This window comes from Betta splendens, chromosome 11, assembly GCF_900634795.4.
Source record: "Betta splendens chromosome 11, fBetSpl5.4, whole genome shotgun sequence".
In the NCBI taxonomy this organism is placed as follows: domain Eukaryota; kingdom Metazoa; phylum Chordata; class Actinopteri; order Anabantiformes; family Osphronemidae; genus Betta; species Betta splendens.
Genome location: NC_040891.2, coordinates 5,755,764 through 5,774,340, shown reverse-complemented (window position 1 = coordinate 5,774,340; position 18,577 = coordinate 5,755,764). Strand labels below are relative to the sequence as shown.

General features: G+C 40.1%; 2 protein-coding genes across 4 annotated transcripts; one reads left to right on the top strand and one right to left on the bottom strand.

The window, feature by feature from the left end:
• The first annotated feature begins 1,899 nt into the window (after positions 1 to 1,899).
• Positions 1,900 to 4,328, top strand: LOC114865913 (uncharacterized). The gene is made up of 5 exons (XM_029167436.3): positions 1,900 to 1,994; positions 2,141 to 2,157; positions 2,258 to 2,369; positions 2,464 to 2,637; positions 3,386 to 4,328. Exons 1-5 carry the CDS (start codon positions 1,992 to 1,994, stop codon positions 4,016 to 4,018), a joined length of 939 nt encoding a protein of 312 aa, XP_029023269.1. The 5' UTR covers positions 1,900 to 1,991; the 3' UTR covers positions 4,019 to 4,328.
• A 2,357-nt stretch (positions 4,329 to 6,685) lies between these two features.
• LOC114865912 (B-cadherin-like) lies at positions 6,686 to 16,428 on the bottom strand. 3 transcript variants are annotated; one of them, XM_029167431.3, is made up of 18 exons: positions 16,313 to 16,428; positions 15,684 to 15,795; positions 14,137 to 14,225; positions 13,645 to 13,857; positions 13,305 to 13,421; positions 12,695 to 12,850; positions 12,365 to 12,509; positions 11,975 to 12,147; positions 11,538 to 11,666; positions 11,201 to 11,389; positions 10,876 to 11,120; positions 10,556 to 10,698; positions 10,368 to 10,459; positions 10,070 to 10,202; positions 8,567 to 8,785; positions 7,674 to 7,804; positions 7,331 to 7,474; positions 6,686 to 7,225 (listed from the first exon to the last, which is right to left on the bottom strand). In XM_029167431.3, exons 1-18 carry the CDS (start codon positions 16,358 to 16,360, stop codon positions 7,013 to 7,015), a joined length of 2,691 nt encoding a protein of 896 aa, XP_029023264.1. In that variant the 5' UTR covers positions 16,361 to 16,428; the 3' UTR covers positions 6,686 to 7,012. The 3 variants fall into 3 exon arrangements, with proteins under 3 accessions (XP_029023264.1, XP_029023266.1, XP_029023268.1); XM_029167433.3 differs by having other exon boundaries at positions 13,645 to 13,845; XM_029167435.3 differs by having other exon boundaries at positions 13,645 to 13,779.
• Between the last annotated feature and the right edge of the window lie 2,149 nt (positions 16,429 to 18,577).

Genomic DNA, 18,577 nt, shown 5'->3' with positions numbered 1-18,577 from the left:
AACTTTATGTATTTATCAGAAATTAATGTTTAACACTGCGATGTAGGTCAAATGTTAGTGATTTGTCACACGCAATAAGCAGCGTTATTTTACACGTTGGTTTCGTTTTCAAAAATGAACGTCGACCTGATCGCTCTGAAAATATTATTTTATTTAAATGTACAATCACTATGCTTTTGTCACCACTACTTTGACAGAGACTTTTTATGTGTGTTGTAGGTGACAGAGGACCAGGATGGCGGCAGCTATGAGGTATCTGCTCTTGTTTAGGATGTTTGAAATGAATGCTGTCAAATATGACTGAAATCCATAGGCGATTATATGAGTTTCATGTGTTGCTCAGAAAATTCAAAAGTAACAGCTTTTTCTTTGTTTCAGCGAGCTCCCTCTGTTTGACCTACCTGATTGGGGGCAGCACAGCAGAGCAGAAGGTTCGTTACACATCTCTTTTGTGTCATTTAGTCTAGTCATTTAACATGTGTTTACATGTGTCCTTGTTTCTGTTGCAGGTGAATCATTCCTACTGAAGGTGCAACAGTTGGTGTCACACAAAAGAGGCAAACTTTTTGTCTTAAAGAGTCGATCAGGCTCTGTTTTTAACCTGAGAATAGCAGGTATCGATGACACCATTTACAGAGAGAGCGCTGAGGTGGTGGACGGCTGGGGGTTGTTTTACCTGCCCCAGGAGGTAAAGATGTGTGTGTTTGGGGTGGTGGAGGGCACGTCCTGCCGCTGTGACCAGCTGGTTCTGATGACATGTGAGGACAGAAAGGTGTATGGCTACGATGGAGAGGACCTGCATGAGGTGGCGTCAGACCTGAGGGAGCTACGTGATGAGGGCTTAGAGTATCCAGCCTCCAAGAGCTACTACCACGGGGAGGCCTTTAAAGATATGGTGAGAATTTGATTTGCAGAGAATCGGCAGCTGTTTGTAGTTTCTGGTTTTTAAGTTTTGTATTGTCTTCTGTTTTGTTCAGACTGACGACGAATGGGCAGAAGTGAGGAAGGGAGCTGTGGGGAAGAGGTTGGATAAAGAACATCAAAAACTGGTGAAGGCAGTCAAATCGCAATTCCTGGAATCCCTTAGTTAAGATGGGCAAATGTACTGTAGGTGTGATAGTACATAATAACAGGTGATGTACAATAAAAATACATTTAGTGACTGATTATAAACCTGCTTTTTCAGACTCTGCTGTTTCCCTAAAATGCAACAACATGCTCCAGAAGTCTTAAAATATCTGTAAGACATTAAATTTATCTTTAAATATATTTAATTGCGCTCGCCTGCACATGGATTAACCCATCAGCAGAAGTAAGAGAAAATACATCCCCTCTGTGTTGTTAAATGTTTCTGCCTGATTCCTTTTGACCACACAGTGTAAAGTGCAAAGGAAGAGAAGTGGTTTAACGTGCCTTTGTTTAACCTAAACCACCAACATGTATCACAATGAGTTTATTGTTGTTTTTAATGTTATTCTACTTTTTATTTTCACTTCAACTTGTATTGCTGCTTAAATGACATCCTACTCTAAATACATAATAATAAAGGCTTGTCGGGTGTATTGGGAGATCACACTTTAACTGGTCTGTGCAATGACTGTTGCAAATTCTCTGTCGAGACGGAGCTCAAGGAAGCAAAGAAGGCGAGTGGGGAAACTAAACTAACCAACAGGGTCAACACAGATACTGACAATATGAACCAAGCGATCCACAAACAGCTCTAGAGAAAACTAACAACACGACATGTAGCATTGACGTCTCACACACTCACATTAGACAACAAACAAATGAGACCAAATAAGAATGACTGATACTAACTAAATACACAAGGGAAACTAATACCCAGCGTCAAGCCACCCAGAAAAGGAAGCATAGTCACGTGACACCACCAGAGACACAAGCATGAACTAGGACATGATCGCCCCCTGAAGGCCTGAAGGCCGAATTGCTGCAATAACAAGCAGCCTTTCACTTACTTTCACTTTTAAGCAATGGTGAGTCGCAGCTTCTGTCCTTTCTACCGTTGACGCTCCTCTTAATACTGATATTTATTCTAATAATCACTTCTATCTAATAATAGTACTATTGTTACACATGTTAATGTCATGTTAATTTTCATGCTTTTCTCATGTTGTGGCAGGAGTCTTTGACAGCGAGGTGAGTCAGCTGATTCTTCTAAGCTTCAAGTGATCAATGCTGTAACGTGCTATTACAGTAACTCGTTAATTACTTTGTCATAAATATTATTATATTGAAGGGAGAAATTTCTACTAGTTCAAGAGGGTTTTAGAGAGAATGCCTTGAAGATCATAACCCAAATGTTGGCTTGGTCCAATACCACTCCAGGAAGCAAACACTTGGTGGATGAGGTAAGTTCATTTGTGTGGCAATACACATGTGTCACATATATAAATGTGTATCAGTTTATAACAGTAGACAGTTTCTATGCATTTCTACTAACAGATACTTCACAGCATCTTCTTTCTCGGAGGAATCAATAAACCAAAATATGAGCCTAAAGATATTGTTACTGACGACAATATGATGAACATGTTGAAGGGGCAATACCCTCGACCTCTACAGTATTATGTGTCCCAACTTCCGAAGCGAAGCCCATTCTCCTGCGTGCTGGACATGGTAAGAGTTCAAACAATTATTTTAATGTACATTTTAATCCTGCAAAGGTTGCATATTGAAATGTAAAAACCATGGAAAACAGGGAATCCTTCTAAAACACTAAATGTTCTGTAATAAAGTATTAGTAAAAGTAGTAAACTTAAGGAAGTAGACAAGGAGCCCAAAACTACCAGGTACTTTCAGTGGTGGTTCTTTAATCAACAACACACTATTGACAGCTGTTGATACAACCTTTGTGTTCACAGTTCAGCACTGTTCACATTATCACATCAGTTGTGTAGATTTATGTTTTCTTTTGAAACGCATTAATGTACAGTAGGAGACTGGAACTAGGCTGATCAAATCCAAGTGTTAGATTCAATGTCGAAAATTCTCAAAAGTGAAACGATAATTGAAATACTCACATTCTACAGTGTAAGGGTTGATGGGGCACTGGAAGATGCACTCACTCAGGGAGTCAGTGATACTCCTCACCTGATGCAAGTTTATTAAAGATATCTGTTTTAAAAACAACAATGATACATCACAAATATTCACAATAAAAGAAAAAAATGGGGAACTTAACAGAACAGAGAAGCTTTCAAAAAAGGTCTTTGGCCTCCTATTAAATACCAGGCATGGGCTACGCCATGACACTAGGGTTCACAAGACAGTACAGTACAGTTAGTTTCTTCTGTTGCATTTTAAAAATAATCAAAAAGTTGAGAAAAGCTGAGTGTCAGTGTTTAATAACTATGTGTCGTTCTAGATTGTCCTGCAGGAAGGAAAGAGTCAAATAGACAAAATAAAAGAGCGTGTGCATGAATTCGCCGACCGTCTGAAACCAGGCTTCCTGGTCTCCACCACCATGTGTGTTACTACCTGTAAGACATCCAACAGCAACTACTATGGAGTGTCCATGTCCACTACTGGTCCTAATGCTGGGAAAATCGTGATTGCTGCATCCAGCTTGAGCACTTGGGAAGAATATGTGGCTGGTGCAGTGATGACCTACTATCCAGAGAAAGCCAGCGAGAAATATAAAAAGAAGGAATATTTTGACGGAACCATCAAACTTCCTCTGGATAAGGTCACATGTCAGGCTTCTAACATCAAGAATCAAACCAACATGGAACCTTGCAGATCATGTGGGAATTTGTTTGGTCTCCCCACAAAGGACACAAAGGAGTGGCCCTACGGTCACTGTGCTGAAGTTGGGAGTGTGAGCAACTTGCTTAAAGCAGAGAAAGCTGTTAAAGAGGCAGCTGCACCAACATCTCCCACATACACAGCAGAGAACAGAGAGAAGGCTGAAGCCAGTGTTCGCATGGTGCTTAAGCAGGTGCTGAAGATGGTGGATTTTAAGTGGGTCGGTGACGTGTTTTACGAACCACAAAACTGAGCTTAGGAACTAATTTACTGCAGCTTTTTATCATCCGTTCTAATGGTTTCTTATGATTATACTCTTCAGTTACAACTGTGAGGCCAATTATGTGTTATTGCTTACAATGAAACATGGAATATATGCAGAAAACCTATTAATTAATTATATTATATCACTGATGGTCAATGTTTTAACTTGAACTATGGGGACCTTTGCTTTTAAATATCAGCTACTGCGATGTAAAATTGAACAGGCGGTAACAACAATATAATGTACAATTAATGAAAAATATCCAGAATAAAGCTACACATGAATCATGATAAAATGACACAGTTCCTTTGATTATTAAACATAATGACAGAATCCTTAAATCATTGTCAGAATCTGCTCTGAGACAAATGTGTTGAATAAAGGCCTGCAGAGATCTAACTGCTAGAGAGGAGCTTTTAATAATAACAGCCCTGGGCTTGATTTTAACGTCTTCCAGGTGCTTTCTGTGTTGAGTCAGTATGTTCTCCCCATGTCTGCTTAGATTTTCACTTCTTCAACAATACTGCTGCAGTCACACCTGTACAGAGGTCAAAGGACAACTAGCTCCACGCTTCCTGCCAGCACCAGGGTTTTATCAGTTGTAAATGTTTACAGAATGTTGAAAAGAGTAACTTCTCATGACCTAAGTACAGTAGGTACAGTATGACCTACATATCTGTTCCTTCTCTCTGCCTCAACTCTACTGTTAGGACATTAGCATCTTTATGCTTAATCATCTTTAATTGATGATATTCCAGTACCTTGAAATATGCATTTTTTACTTATTATTATTATTATTATTATTATTAGCAACCAACAGTAATTATTCTTTTGTTTCGCTGCCAGGGGCACAGATGAACCACTAGGTGGAAGCACAACCATGTGAAAAATTTGCACAAGTACAGAGAGCAGCAGAATAAACCTAAATTTAAGATACTGTACTGATTATTTTAAAGACCAAATTTCTTAATTGAAAAAGTTAATTATAAATATCTCTATAATTCAAAGCACAATATTAGAAAATGAAATTCAATCCTCTAGCTAAATAATCTGGTGCTCATGTTTTGTGGTTTGGTCTTGTGTCATTCATCTTTGTTTAGTGCAGTTTACACACGTCCATGCACTCATTATATTGCTAATGAACTGTTGTAACTACTGTAGAGTTTATTCTATTCTAATTGTGTCTCCTTTGAGCCTCTGCTGAAAGGCACAGAGTTGGTTTTAATGATAAGTTGGTGGACACAGGCGATGAGTTGTAGTGAGCATTAGTCAATAGAGCCTTTGATTGGCCTGTATTTTTTTAATAATTAACCCAATAATTGGTTCCTTTGATTGCTTTTTTGGTAGCTATAGTGATATTTTCTAATATAAAACTTGATGCCTATTCAATTGTTTAATGTGACGGTGAAGGTGAGTAGCGTTAAATGCTCAGTATCACGTTCATAGATTTCTGCTGCATCGAACCGGCAAAGTGGCTGCTTAGCAGGTTTAAAATGAATAAATACCCCTCATCAGTAACTACATGAAGACTAGGGTTGAGTGTATTTAGTTAATAAGTGAAAAGACACCAGTTTGCTAGCAACTGTTCTTTTGGATTGGTTTGGGATAAACTGCTTACTCTGTGATAAACTCATCAGACTCGTTCATTCAGGATCCATTTAAACGCTTGTTAGAGCAGTGGACTAAAGAACAGCTGTAGCAGCATTGTAAAAGCTGAGCTGGTTAAAGGTGGGATTTTGTTTATTGGGAAAACTAAACCTTTACTGTACATACAGTGCTATATTTTTAATAGAATTTGACCTTTGAACAGCAAAACAAGAACTTGATATCCAGCCTACCACCGGGAGGCCTTCAAAGATATGGTGAGGAAGGGATTTGCAGAGAATCAGCAACTGTTTGTAGTTCTTTTTTAATTTTTTTTTAATGTCTCCTGTTTTGTTCAGATTGATGACGACTGGGCAGAAGTGAGGAATGAAGCAGTGGGACTTGTATTGCTGCTTAAAGGACAATGGAATAATTAAATAAAGGTTTGTCGGGTGTATTGGGAGCTCACGTGACAGATCTTTAACTGGATTGTGCGATGACTGTTTTTCAAATTCACAAACGCTCGCTTTCTACTGAAGAGGAGCACGAGGAAGCTGAGAAAGTGAAACCCAAATGCAGAACGAAAACAACCACCACGATGAGCAACAAGACATGTAGTCACAGGTGACCTCACACACATACTCAAGGTAGATAACACACCAAGTAGACAACAAACCAAATAGAACAAATAAGGATGACGGATTAAAAACACGGGCGAAAATAATCAGCATCAAGGCAGGAACTAAAGCAAGAACTAGACTTTTTTTGAAAGTCATGTGAGATTTCCATTCTGAACTAAGACATGATCGCTTTAAAGGTACCCTCACAACTGCACCAATAAATTAGAAAGTCAGACAAACTGAAAATTAATTCAGACACGAATGTAGAATCATGCCACTATGGCCAGATGTTCTACTGACGCTCAGCGGAAAATTATAGAAATTCAAGCTTAATATATAATATATTGGTTGGTTACCAGGATATCGTTCTATAGTTCTAACAGAAAACAAAACATACTGCAGCATAAAAAACTAAACAGAATAGACAAAAAATACAGTAGACTGCTTAAGATTTCAGTGCAAGTGCAAACATGTTTTTCCAGAGTCATGTATTAAAGCTGTCAGCCTCAAATATCTGCATGAAATCTACAGATTAGACAAAACACCTCTAGTATTGAACATGGCTGTAAAATAAAGATGGGGCACTTTAGGATTGACAACAGGGGACTTTTTTTAAACTCTAGTAAGCGCAGTCAAACGTAAACCACAAACCCAACACGTGTTCAACCCAAGGCACATACTGTATGAGCCCCATGTCTGGCTCACATCACTTGCCCTGGGATGCACGCAGTCCGTATATACACAAATCCAGTGTTAAGAGCCATTCATGCAGGTTTGTTCACAGCACGTCATCTTCCCCTCCACCACACATATCTGCTAGTTTCTTAAAGCGCGGCCCCCATTCGTTGAGCGAGTTGTAGTCCTGGTCTCCGCTGCTCGAGGAGTCCAGGGACGACAGGCTTCCTGCACCCGAGCCCCCTCCCTCATAGTTGAATACCAGAAGCGAGTCATAGGGGGGCGCCGTGGGGTCGCTGTCTGCTGCCTTCAGGTTCTGAGGAGCACAGACACGGTTTTATCAGGTAAGATTAGAAACACGAATCACCATTATTCAGTTTAAAATATAATGTTTAAATGGGCGCTTCATGTTTCCACTCACATCATCAATGAATGTGCCAATGTCGTCCAGGTTGGCAGGACGAGGCCGGTACTGAGGAGCCGGCATGAAGCTTGGCACCACTTCATTTCTGAGGACTTCTGGCTGGTTATCCAGCGCACGGCGGAGAACGCCAAGATCGAAGCTCTGACAACACAGACACAAGCTTTAGTCATAGCCAAGTGGGTTAGGCGAGGGCTGGATGGGCCGAATGTAGTTTAGAAAAAAAGGTTTTTTATTTCAAATAAAAATTACAGTACACCTGACAAGTCAGTGCAATTTGAGTTTTAGTCTCAGTTACTTTTACACTTTTACTCATGTACAGCTGATATTTTTCTGTGCATACCTGGTTGTCGTCCTCACTACCTCCCTCCTCATTGTATATATAGACGTTGTCTCTGATGTCTTCCTGCAGTAGAGGTTCGTTTTTCGCTACTTTTCTCCGTCTTGCAAACAGCAGCAACAGCAGCACCAACACTGAACGTGGAGCACAAAGTTTACTATAAGGCACTCAAGCTCTTAGGTCCAGATGTTTAGACAGAGTCATGCTGAATGACTAAATGGCTGAATGACATGACTCAATCATTAGCTCAGACTGGACGACTAACTCTGCTCAGATTGTCCCAATGACTCTAATCAAAATGCTGCTGCCAGTTTTGACTGGAATCGGCAGAGAGATGACATTTCTCCTACAGTACATTGGCTGTTCTTAGGATAAATTTAGAGGCACTTCCTGAAAAATAAGATCTACTTCAAATTTAACTCCTAGATAAGGATGGTTTGATTTTTTTCATACAAGCCCTTAAACCTAACTGTAGTCCAGCTTTTAAGGTGCTGATGGTTGGGATTTTCTATAAGACCTACATTTGATTCGATTGTAAGTATAAAGAGACACAGCATCTACTACATATATACTGTATTAGACAGAGGAAGAATTCATTTATTTGGCAGCATGTCCTCAGTTCCCTTCCAATTTAAGGAGATGATCTATGTAAATTACTAGACTAATTTGCATAGCCCATCTTCTATCTGAACAAGAGTCCAGTTAAACAAACTCTCCACCAGTTGTCATTTTGTCAGACATTTAAATGAAATTACTAGATACAAGAACTGCGACTGAGCTCATTTATAAAAAGATTAAATCCTCATGTGCTAAAATGTGAATGAATGAATAAATGCAGATTTTATTTTTACTTTCAAAAGGCCGACACGGAGCCCGGCCAGTAAAACTAGACTTACCAAGCAGCAGCAGGATGCCTCCGAGGATTCCCAGGATCACAGGCAGGTCAGCACCACCTGCAACCGACCATTGGCAGGTCACGTTCTCCCCAGTGCAGTCACACACTTTGGCCTGCAGGGTGCTTTCCTGGTCCAAGCCCTGGTTGTCTGAAACGCTCAGGAGCACAACATAGTCTCCACTGGGCAGCTCCGTAGCCAAATTCAGGATTATGCCAGTTTCTGCAACAGAGAACATTTACTTGATATCCCTGACCATTTAGTTAGTCATTTTAGCTTAGCGCTACAAGATGGAATACAATAGAATGCGTTTATTAGTCCACAATAGAGGAATTTCTGCAGGCAGCCACGCTAGCGGCGCCATCCGACAGTGGAAGCAAGTTGCAAACCAAAACTCAGTTCTAACCACAGCCCTAAAATCACATCTTGACCCTCAAAAAAGCTTTCGGACCGGTGGGGACCTTTCAAGTGTCCCCAAGTTGTCACAGTGTCCTCACCTTGATAGCAAAAACATGGTTTATTGTACCCACGTCGAAGGAAAAACGTGCCCCCCCCACCCCACCCCACACACACATAGCAGACGGTGAAACTGAAACTTGGGGGGGGGGGGGGTCTTGTATCTGAATCAGTATAGTAAACTGTTGTTTATAGATGACCGAGGACGACCAAGATGTTTACAGGTCAGTCCAACAGTTGTCCTTGGAGAAAGACGCAACAAGGTAAAGGAGATAGACGCACAGCTGGTGAGCTAGATTGGACCCGGGAAGGGAGGGGGAGAGGGAGAAGAGACAGAATAATATACTGTACAGCCAATTCTAGTAACATTTTTAGCGATCCATGACTAATTTGTCCAGATCGATAGTCCAATCGGTCAGGACTCACGGCTTCATCGCCTCTTGCACATCCTATTTTTTACTTTGCGGCCGGTGGACGTGCCAATGAGCCGATTGTCCAATCTTTCGATAAAGCAGGGCACCGCAAAAGTCCAAAATATGTAATAATAATATAATATCCTCTGCATCCTCGATGGACAGTGGCTCCAGACACACAGGACACCAGGACTCTCTGCTCCAGTCCTCTTGGGGAAGAGAGGTTTTCCCAGTGAATCTTTTTAGGAAAACTTTATCCAAGTTGATCAGTAGATTGACCAAAAGTGACCAGTAGATCAGCACCATGTTCAACAAAGTTATTCCACAATAGCAGATCAGGGTGCTAGAAAAAGACAAGGACGGAGACGCTGCAAACAAAAGTAGAATGAGAACAGAGAGAAAACACTCCTCAAGGGGTGGAGATAGAAAAAAAAATTGTATCAGTGTAAATGTGAGCCAAAGCCAAAGCACTTGAAATAAGTCAACAGGTATAAAGTAATCCCAACAAGTCGGTTTCAACTCCACTGGGCGTTCTACAGTCTATACTGTAACACAGGTTATCTGAACAGCAGTACTGATGTATTTTCTACCCAAAACTGAAGTCTGAAATGGTGTCATACACATTTCATTCACATACTGTTGCTGTTCATCTTAGCGGTCCAGTTGGTTTTTGACGTGCCATGTAATGAGACGGCGTACGGAGCACCAAATCCAGGCCCGTCTCTATCAGTCACAGTCAACAGGTGCTCAGCTGGTTCCATGTTGCATACCTGGAAAACAATAACAAACAGACATGAACCTTTAAAGAGTTGTTCCTCAGTGATGATGAGTCACGTCATTGAGGAGAAATCATACATTTACATAACAGAAACCTGTGACGCATTTAAATGTGAGTGCATCAATGGCACAGGTTCTGATTTTAGTCAAAGACAAACCTTAATAGCGCGCTCCTCAATGGCCGGGGCGTTGTCATTGACATCCTGAAGCCGAATGATCAGTGTACCAGTTCCTGTGGCTGGGGACTCGTCTGATGAAATGACAAGATGACAGCACTCAACCAGGATTATGACAACTCGAGATTTCATCCAAAGATGCACCAAAGTCATTTTGGCTTTGCACTTACCATTATCATATGCACCGATGAGTGCTGTGTACGAGTTATCCCTGACAAAGCGAGACTCCCTGTCCATGCTGCTTCTCACCCGTATCACACCTTTGTCTTTACTGATGTTCAGCCACCCTGCAGGGTCGCTGATCACTTTATACCTGATGGGAAATGACAAGAGATGAAAAGTCAGATTTCAACCAATGTTCAAATATGTAAAATAAAGAAAAACCGGTAAAAGAACAAAACACATTTCCTCCTTGCATCCATTCCTCCTTAGCTTAAGGCATATAGATTGACGTATCCCTGAAGGTGCGGCCGACATTACTGGCACTCACTGGACAGTCTGTGAGCGTGCTGTGTCTGGGTCGGTTGCTGTGTACTGAGTCACTTCGCTGTTAGGAACCAGGTCTTCTGGTTTGGTTACGATCTTTGTTTCAGGATTAAACACTGGAGGTTCATTGACATCCTTCACGTTGACCACCACGGTGGCAGTGGCCGTGGGCAGCGGAACAGCAAAGGGAACCTCATTCTCTACTGCGACCAAAAAGGTGTGTTTGCTGTTTGCTTCAAAGTCAAGACTCTGGAGAAGGAAAAGAATGTTGTTTTAATTACTGAGTAACAATCATTCCACCATTTTCACTGCTTTACTTCACCTCCTACCTTCACATTTGTAATAATTCCTTCTTGTTTGTTACTTCCTGTTGTCACACTGAAAAGCCCTCCGGGGTCACCACCAACGATCCTGAACTTGGCATTCCAGGCCGGGGTATGTGGCTCGTCCCCATCCGTTATCACCATCTTGATCACCTTGTGACCGAGATGGTGGTTTTCTTCCACTTCTGCTTTATACTAGAAAAATGGGTGAAAATGAGAGAAGCTAAAAACATTAAACACTTATACTGGGTGGCTTTGTAGACCACATATGGTTCCTTTACTCTAAGCCAATTTAAATACTGTCATGAAGAGTAACTGGGTATTATATGTATTATATACTTACCGTGCGCTGAGTGTAGACTGGAGCATTGTCGTTGCTATCGGTTACAGTAATAATTACATGGGCTTCTGCACGCAACCCTTCTCCATTGGTGTCGGCAGCCTGTATCCACAAAGTATACTTTGGCCATTTCTGTTGGAATAAATCCAGATTTGAACTGATCATTGTTTCAGTTTCCTGACATGACATCTTAACTTTTCATGGTGTTTCTCTTTATTCAGAGTTTGATGTTTAAATTTCTAGTACGTTGAATCGAATAGGAACCTTCTTTCCCATTTTCTTTAAAGCACATAAGGCTTAGACGTAGGGATAAAACAACAAACTCATACCCCAAAATATCACGCAAATAGTAGCAAAGTGCTGAAGATTTTAATAACATGATGTGAAGTCTGGGGCAAACCTTTGACACTTTGAGATGCACAACTGAGAACACAACTCACCTCTCTGTCCAGCCCAATATCACTGATATAGATGACCCCGGTGACTTCATTTATGGCAAACAGAGGGACGCTGGACAGTTGGGGGTTCTGGCTCAGAATACGGTAATGGACTATTCCACCATCTGTATTTGGATCATCCTTGTCTGTGGCATTTACTGTACAAATCTCAAAACCTAAAAAAACAGAAGATTTTAGGTATGAGGCTTTACCACCACCACAGCATTGAGGATGATCTCTTCTCTTCAAACACCAACAACTGATACTGCATCTGGTTTTGGTAGTTACGAGCCCATTTCAACTTCTCCTCACGTGTTGGATCAGGTACTGAATTATATGATGAGCGATGATCTCAAGATAGATGCAAATCGGTCTTTAAAATAAATTAAATACCTTTTGGTGATGCCTCGGAAACTTGTCCTACAAATACAGCTTGAGTGAACACAGGCTTGTTGTCGTTCTGGTCCAGCACATTCACTACAATTTCCATTGGCTTCTCAACATTTCCTAAACCATCTGCCACAGCATGAGCTTGAAACTGTACACAGATAAATACGGTTATACAGTGAATCAAAATAAATAATAACAGTATGTAATGTGTCTTAATGCTAGAACATTCTTTGACCAACTTAATGTCAAGTTGCTGTATAGTCAATAGATTCAACCCTGGATACTGAGGGGTAATCGATTTAAGAAGGCGTGTCTTTGTTTTGGGGTTCTCACCACATATCTGGCCTGGCTCTCTCTGTCCAGGGGTTGTGTGACGAACAAAACACCCGTGTTTTTGTCAATGGTGAAAAGGTCAATGGGAGGTTGATCTGCTCCAGGACCAGTGATGCTATAAAAGATTCTCTTAAATTTAGCCTCACTTGAACGGATCTGGAAAAAACAATAAGACTTCAGTTATTCCACAACAACGTGTTATTTATTCTAAATCAATCAAGGTAAAGAAAACAAAAGAAGCCAGTTAAAATGATTGTAAAATCACTATGATACAACTGAAATTTAAGCCAGTTGAAATTACTATAAAATCAATCATGATAAATTGACAATACAACTAAAATTTAACCCTTGAGCACTCTACCACTCTAATTTATCATGCGTTGTCATACTGTGTTTAGATTTATCTTCTATGATAAGTACTTTTTGTTGGGTATATTATATCGGGTAACAATTACCCGGCAAAAGTGATGGTTTAACTTTTGTTGAGAGTGTTCTAGGGTTAAATCTGCTATAAACATAAAAAAGCATTTGAACAAAAACTGTTAAGAGTTAATAAACAATTCATACAAATATTGAAAGGGAATTAAAAACATTACATAGATTGTCTTACGTTAGTAATTTTTTGAGGAAATGGACCTCTGTTATTCTCAGGAACATTGATGTGAGGAACAACCCACTCTCTCTTCCTCCTCAGGCCTTTAGTCTTGGGAAAATAGAGAACAGGCACCTGTGGACCAAACACATACAGTACACAGTTAGAGAGTGTGGTAATTTCTAACACACACACACACACACACACACACACACACACACACACACACACACACACACACACACACACACACACACACAGAATGAAATGAAATGAAATGAAATGAAGGAAATATTATTACTAATAGACCATTGCTTAACACTTGTAACTGCTGCAGGATTAATAGTGCTTGTCTTACCTCTGCTAGAGACTCCATTTCAGCGAGGTGTTGCTGATTACTGTGGTCACTAAGGTAATGCTCAATGTTGTGATGAGCAATTTCAGGAGAACGCCTTTGGTACATTAGCCTCACATCAACAGTCGTCTTGAGACCCTGTGAATCCCATGCATGGACAGAGAAGTCCCTATGTCCTTCATGAAGAGTTACTGCTCTCTTGACCTGAAAAAAATTCTATTTATAAAGTTTTATTCGCCTCGTTTATTACAGTAGCTGCTGTAAGTTTTTATTAATTAAGTTAACAGCAAAACAGATTTTTTCGTTTTTTTTTGCAGCTTTAACTACATAAATATGTTAACTATAATAAGTTCTTGTATACAGTATAACATTTTTTTTATTATTATTTAAATCTTAAAACAGGATTTCCCAGCACTTATATTTTACAAAATATACAATTCTAGAAGGTTTAACTTGATGTGAAGATGAGCATTAAAAGGCCTGAACTCCACTCACCATTAAAGTCCCATCGGTCTGAACGCTGAACCGGCTGTTGTCACTGCTGAAGAGGAACCTGGTGCGGTCTGTGCCGTCAGTGAAGCCGACTGCAGGAGGAGGCAAAAACAGCTTAGCCTGAAACCTTTTAAAAAAGGTTGAGCTTGTTTGTTTAACTGTAATTTACTGAGTGGGACATCACACGTCTGATGGTAATCTTTTGGAATGAGCAAATACATAAATACAACGAGGTAGACGAGGTAATGCAGCCCCAACCTACAGCACTGCGTCCAATGCAGTTACCACCTCATTGTAGGACACAATATGGATTTAACTGGCTTTAAAACCCATCAGCTGGGTTCCTTCTGTCAATACAAGGTCCCTTATAGTTGAGAGTGGACGACTTTCTTCCTTGCAGAGAAAACTCTATCGCTGAGCAGAATCAACAATCATGGTGATCACTTAGCTCAGCTAGCAAGATTAAAAGCAGAAAAAATGGTTAACCCACACACCCAGGAAATGATTAAGTCACGGACGCATATAATCACATAGAGCTGCCAGGAACAGAACGAGCTAGAGTTCTAGTAAACAAGAAGGGCTTACTGTTCATGTATGTAAACCATCCCTTTAACTTTCTAAATGTGAAACTAGGCCAAAAAAAGAAAAGGATTGTTAGGGAAATTAAGATTTCCCTTTGTAAATCTTAAATAAAAGAGACACAATCAGTTGAGACCTTCTTCAGGATTTTAAGGAGTGAGCAGTTTACAGCAAAGGCAACTTTATCATCTGAAGAAAAGGCAGCTCATTATATTTATATAGTCACGCAGTACATGGGAAATATTTTCTGCACAAAGCAGGCACTGGTCATAGATAAGGATGCTACACACCGGTACTCCCTAGTTCTTGCAGATAGCACAGCTAACGAGGTCACAGCAGATGACCTCGTTAGCTGAGCAAAAAAAATTCCAACAATGTTACAATGGTTTAATCGCAGTATTTTTCCAACAAGGATGTTTTCTGTAAAGGTTTCACTGTGGTTCTTTCAGTTTTACCGACCACAGAGGGGCAGACTACAGTACCAGCCAGAGTTTTTACAGCTAAAACAACATATTTATTATCCAAACTTGTATTTACTCAATGAAAACCACTGTCTAAAAACATGTAAACCACAATGAATTATCCTACACACCTCGACTCTGTCTGCTACATTAATGTACAGTTAAAAGTGTTACTTTTCCCCTCCAGCCATCATTCCCAAATCAGTATTTTTGTTTTCTAAATAGCCAGTGTCTTCAGGTGTAATGTTTAAGTGCCAGATGTGTTGAAACAGTTTCCTGGTCCAGTACAGGGAGGTCTATAGGGCTACACAGCTCAGATATCACTGGACAGTTTAGGTCAAGTGACCCCATCTTTAAAGAAACATCTGCACACATTACAAATAAGCTCTCAATTCCATTCAAACAACACAGCCCATTCAGGAGTCATGGACGACACGACACGGGTCTGTCTGCAGCCACGTTAGTCATTAGAGGACACATTAGCTTCATTAATGTATATGTACAGTTCACCTTGGCCCAGGACTGTGCCCGGCTTCAGGTGCTTCCTGCTCACTCTCATCAACATATCGTATTTGAATCCAGGGGCACATGTTGGGCATTCAGCATTCAGTAGAACTGAGGCCTGGAAGAACAAGGTTATTGATTAACACGTCCTAACAGAGACATAAACCTAAGTACACCACACAAAACTGAAACGCATGTTACCTCTCGTATTATGTTCATTTCTTATGTACTATAATGTTCCCGGGTCAATTTGACCCAAGGTATGCTTAGTTGGCCAAAAGTCTCAAAATAATAAAAATCCCCCAAAACATGATAATAATTCTCCCCAGTTTTCAGAACAGTGGGATTCTGTAGCTCTCACTGATCAGGGATATGAGGATAAGTCACTCGCTTTCAGTAAAAAAGTGCATGTCCATATTTTTCTTTGCACATTAGAAAGACCTACACATAAAACACAGTAGTTTCACATTCGTATGATTTCTTTACAATTTTTTTTTTATTGTGTTATGTTTATAAACAAAACATAACCCTGGTTAAAACCAACCGAATCGCTTCACGTTATTTTGTGTAGAAAAAGTAACCTTTGTAAAAATATAACTATCACATTGAAATAAAAAAATGGCACTAAATCTCACCTGAAAAGCGACCATTAGCAGGCAAAGCGCGCAGCCAGCGGTCTCCATCGGCCGTTAGTCCGTGTGAACTGTCTCCTGAAGGCCGGTCCCGTGACTGGGGTACGTCAGCTGGGGGAGTTGTTCTTACTTCCCATTTGCGCCGACAGCCCACAGGTGCGCGGTTTCTGCGTTCCTGATAGAATTCTTCCCTGAAAAAACTGGGCTCTTCTGATTCACTACAAAGCATGGGCTCTCAGAGACGCATCTTTTGCACATGACACATTACTAGTGAGTAATGCAGTTAAGGGTGAAACGCGGTGGAGATGGCAGAAGTTAACTGCACAACGACGGAAGAGACGTTGTTGGTGCTTGAAATGAGTTGAAAGCAGCTCTACAAGAACTAAAGATGCAGAGACTATGTACATATCTTTTTACAAAAATCAGTGCAACTTTGTGATGAATCACCCCACTGCATCACGCAGGGGGAGAAAATGGCCCTGACAGCTTAGAACCACTGACTCCCAGTCACCTGCTTCACATGAAAACCAGTGCAGCGCTGCCTCCACCTGGGTCATTCCCAAAGTAGGACCTTTATGGAAAAAAAGGAGTTGGCCCCACTTAGAGTTTTTAGCAGGGCAGTTCTGGTGCCGTTGGAGAAGGGAGTAGGTTCATTGCAAGGTAAAAGTGGCACTGATGTTGTGAGGTGAGGTGAATAGAGACTGGGAAGAGTGATAGAGACTGTCAGTTTATGCCATGAACTGTATTTTAAATTGCCTTACATTACTTTCCACTGTAGCTCCATTATTACTAAAAACAGACATGCTCATCATAAGAATTATTGCAACTTTCTATTCTACTATTGCAAGTCACACAATTACTCATAATTGTATTAGGATTTAACTGCAACAGTGCAAACAGTTCAAATTCATATAGTACAGAAGAAGTAGATACACAATTATCATAAGAAAAGGCAAAAAATAGACCTTATCATCCCACTCAAATTTTCCTTCAATGAGGTAAAAGCTGAGCCACGAAAAGCAGACTTTTGCACATTTTTCCTGTTCTCAGCTGTTCGTGCGTTAGAACTCAGTTGTGACTGCTCTTTACAGTAATTTTACTTTCATATTTAAACAACTTGCTCACACTCAATTTCAGCACAGTTGCCACAGACAAATTCTTATTTTTCAGTGTGTGTATCAGTTGTACGGAAGCCAAACAAATTCCCACATGATTTATATGAAGGCATTTCTGCTCCATCACTGATTTTAAATGCATGACACCAAACCTTTTCTGCGAGTTTGATGGTTCTGTCAGTAATATTTATTGTTCTTGTCTGGGTAGTAGGTCATCACTGCATTGGCTACATGAGTGTCCCAATAGATGAAACAGAAGGCAGCTGTCATGATGTCAGGTGAACGATTACAGATGTAGACATTGACACACCGTAGTACCTCAGTGAATCCAGGAACTCGGCATTCTGAGAAACTTCACCTTACAACCCCTGAAAAGCTGCTGTTGTAGCTTTTCTTTAATGTTTTCATACCTTTTCTCCACTCTGATGATCTGTAGACAATTACACTATTATCAAGCAACTGGTAGGTCCAGCGTTATTGCGGTTTATTCCTCAAATACAAAAATGCACATTTATTATAAGTATAAGTGTAGATTTTAGGTTGATGAGACTCAAAGGAACCACTAGGCCCGGTTGGTTGTGTTCTGTTTGTTTTTGCTCTGCATTGGATAACATGCACACACTGAATCACCACTCACTCATGCATTGCTCACTCTACTGAGACTCATGTTACACACTTCATGGACATTATTGATTATTTACCTTTGTTCATTATTTACAACAAGCCATTGTTAATTGGTATTTAAACTGTGTTGTCGCCCCTCTTTTTGTTACATTGACCCAGTTTGTGATAGTTTATCTGAAAAATGTGGAATAAAACAATAGATTTACCTGGTTATATAATGACCACATTTACTAAAAAACAAAACTTTATTATTGGTTGGTGTGAATTATATTCATTCACATATATTTTAGTGTTATTTTAAACAAAGCCTAGACTGTTTCATAAAAAAAAATATAGAAAATATAAGAATAAAACTCAAACTCAAATTTCTCAATCAATTCTCGTTACAATAAACGACAAACGTCACTTAATTGGATAATTAAGCAATTAGCAGATTTCTGCGTAATATTAATTATACATATACAAATAAATAGCGGCATACTTCGTTGGCCGCAATAACTTGTACGGAGGAAACTTAAAAACTTAAATG

Bases quoted from the DNA above. Each gene is read 5' to 3' on its own strand.
- LOC114865913 (XM_029167436.3), top strand. The intron at 2,370-2,463 runs GTAAGTTCATTT...TTCTACTAACAG, and splicing joins GCAAACACTTGGTGGATGAG to ATACTTCACAGCATCTTCTT. The intron at 2,638-3,385 runs GTAAGAGTTCAA...GTGTCGTTCTAG, and splicing joins TCTCCTGCGTGCTGGACATG to ATTGTCCTGCAGGAAGGAAA.
- LOC114865912 (XM_029167431.3), bottom strand. From the start codon at position 16,360: ATGGAGACCGCTGGCTGCGCGCTTTGCCTGCTAATGGTCGCTTTTCAG. The intron at 11,121-11,200 runs GTAGGAGGTGAA...TTCCTTCTCCAG, and splicing joins GAATTATTACAAATGTGAAG to AGTCTTGACTTTGAAGCAAA. The intron at 10,203-10,367 runs GTTTGTCTTTGA...ATTGTTTTCCAG, and splicing joins TTGAGGAGCGCGCTATTAAG to GTATGCAACATGGAACCAGC.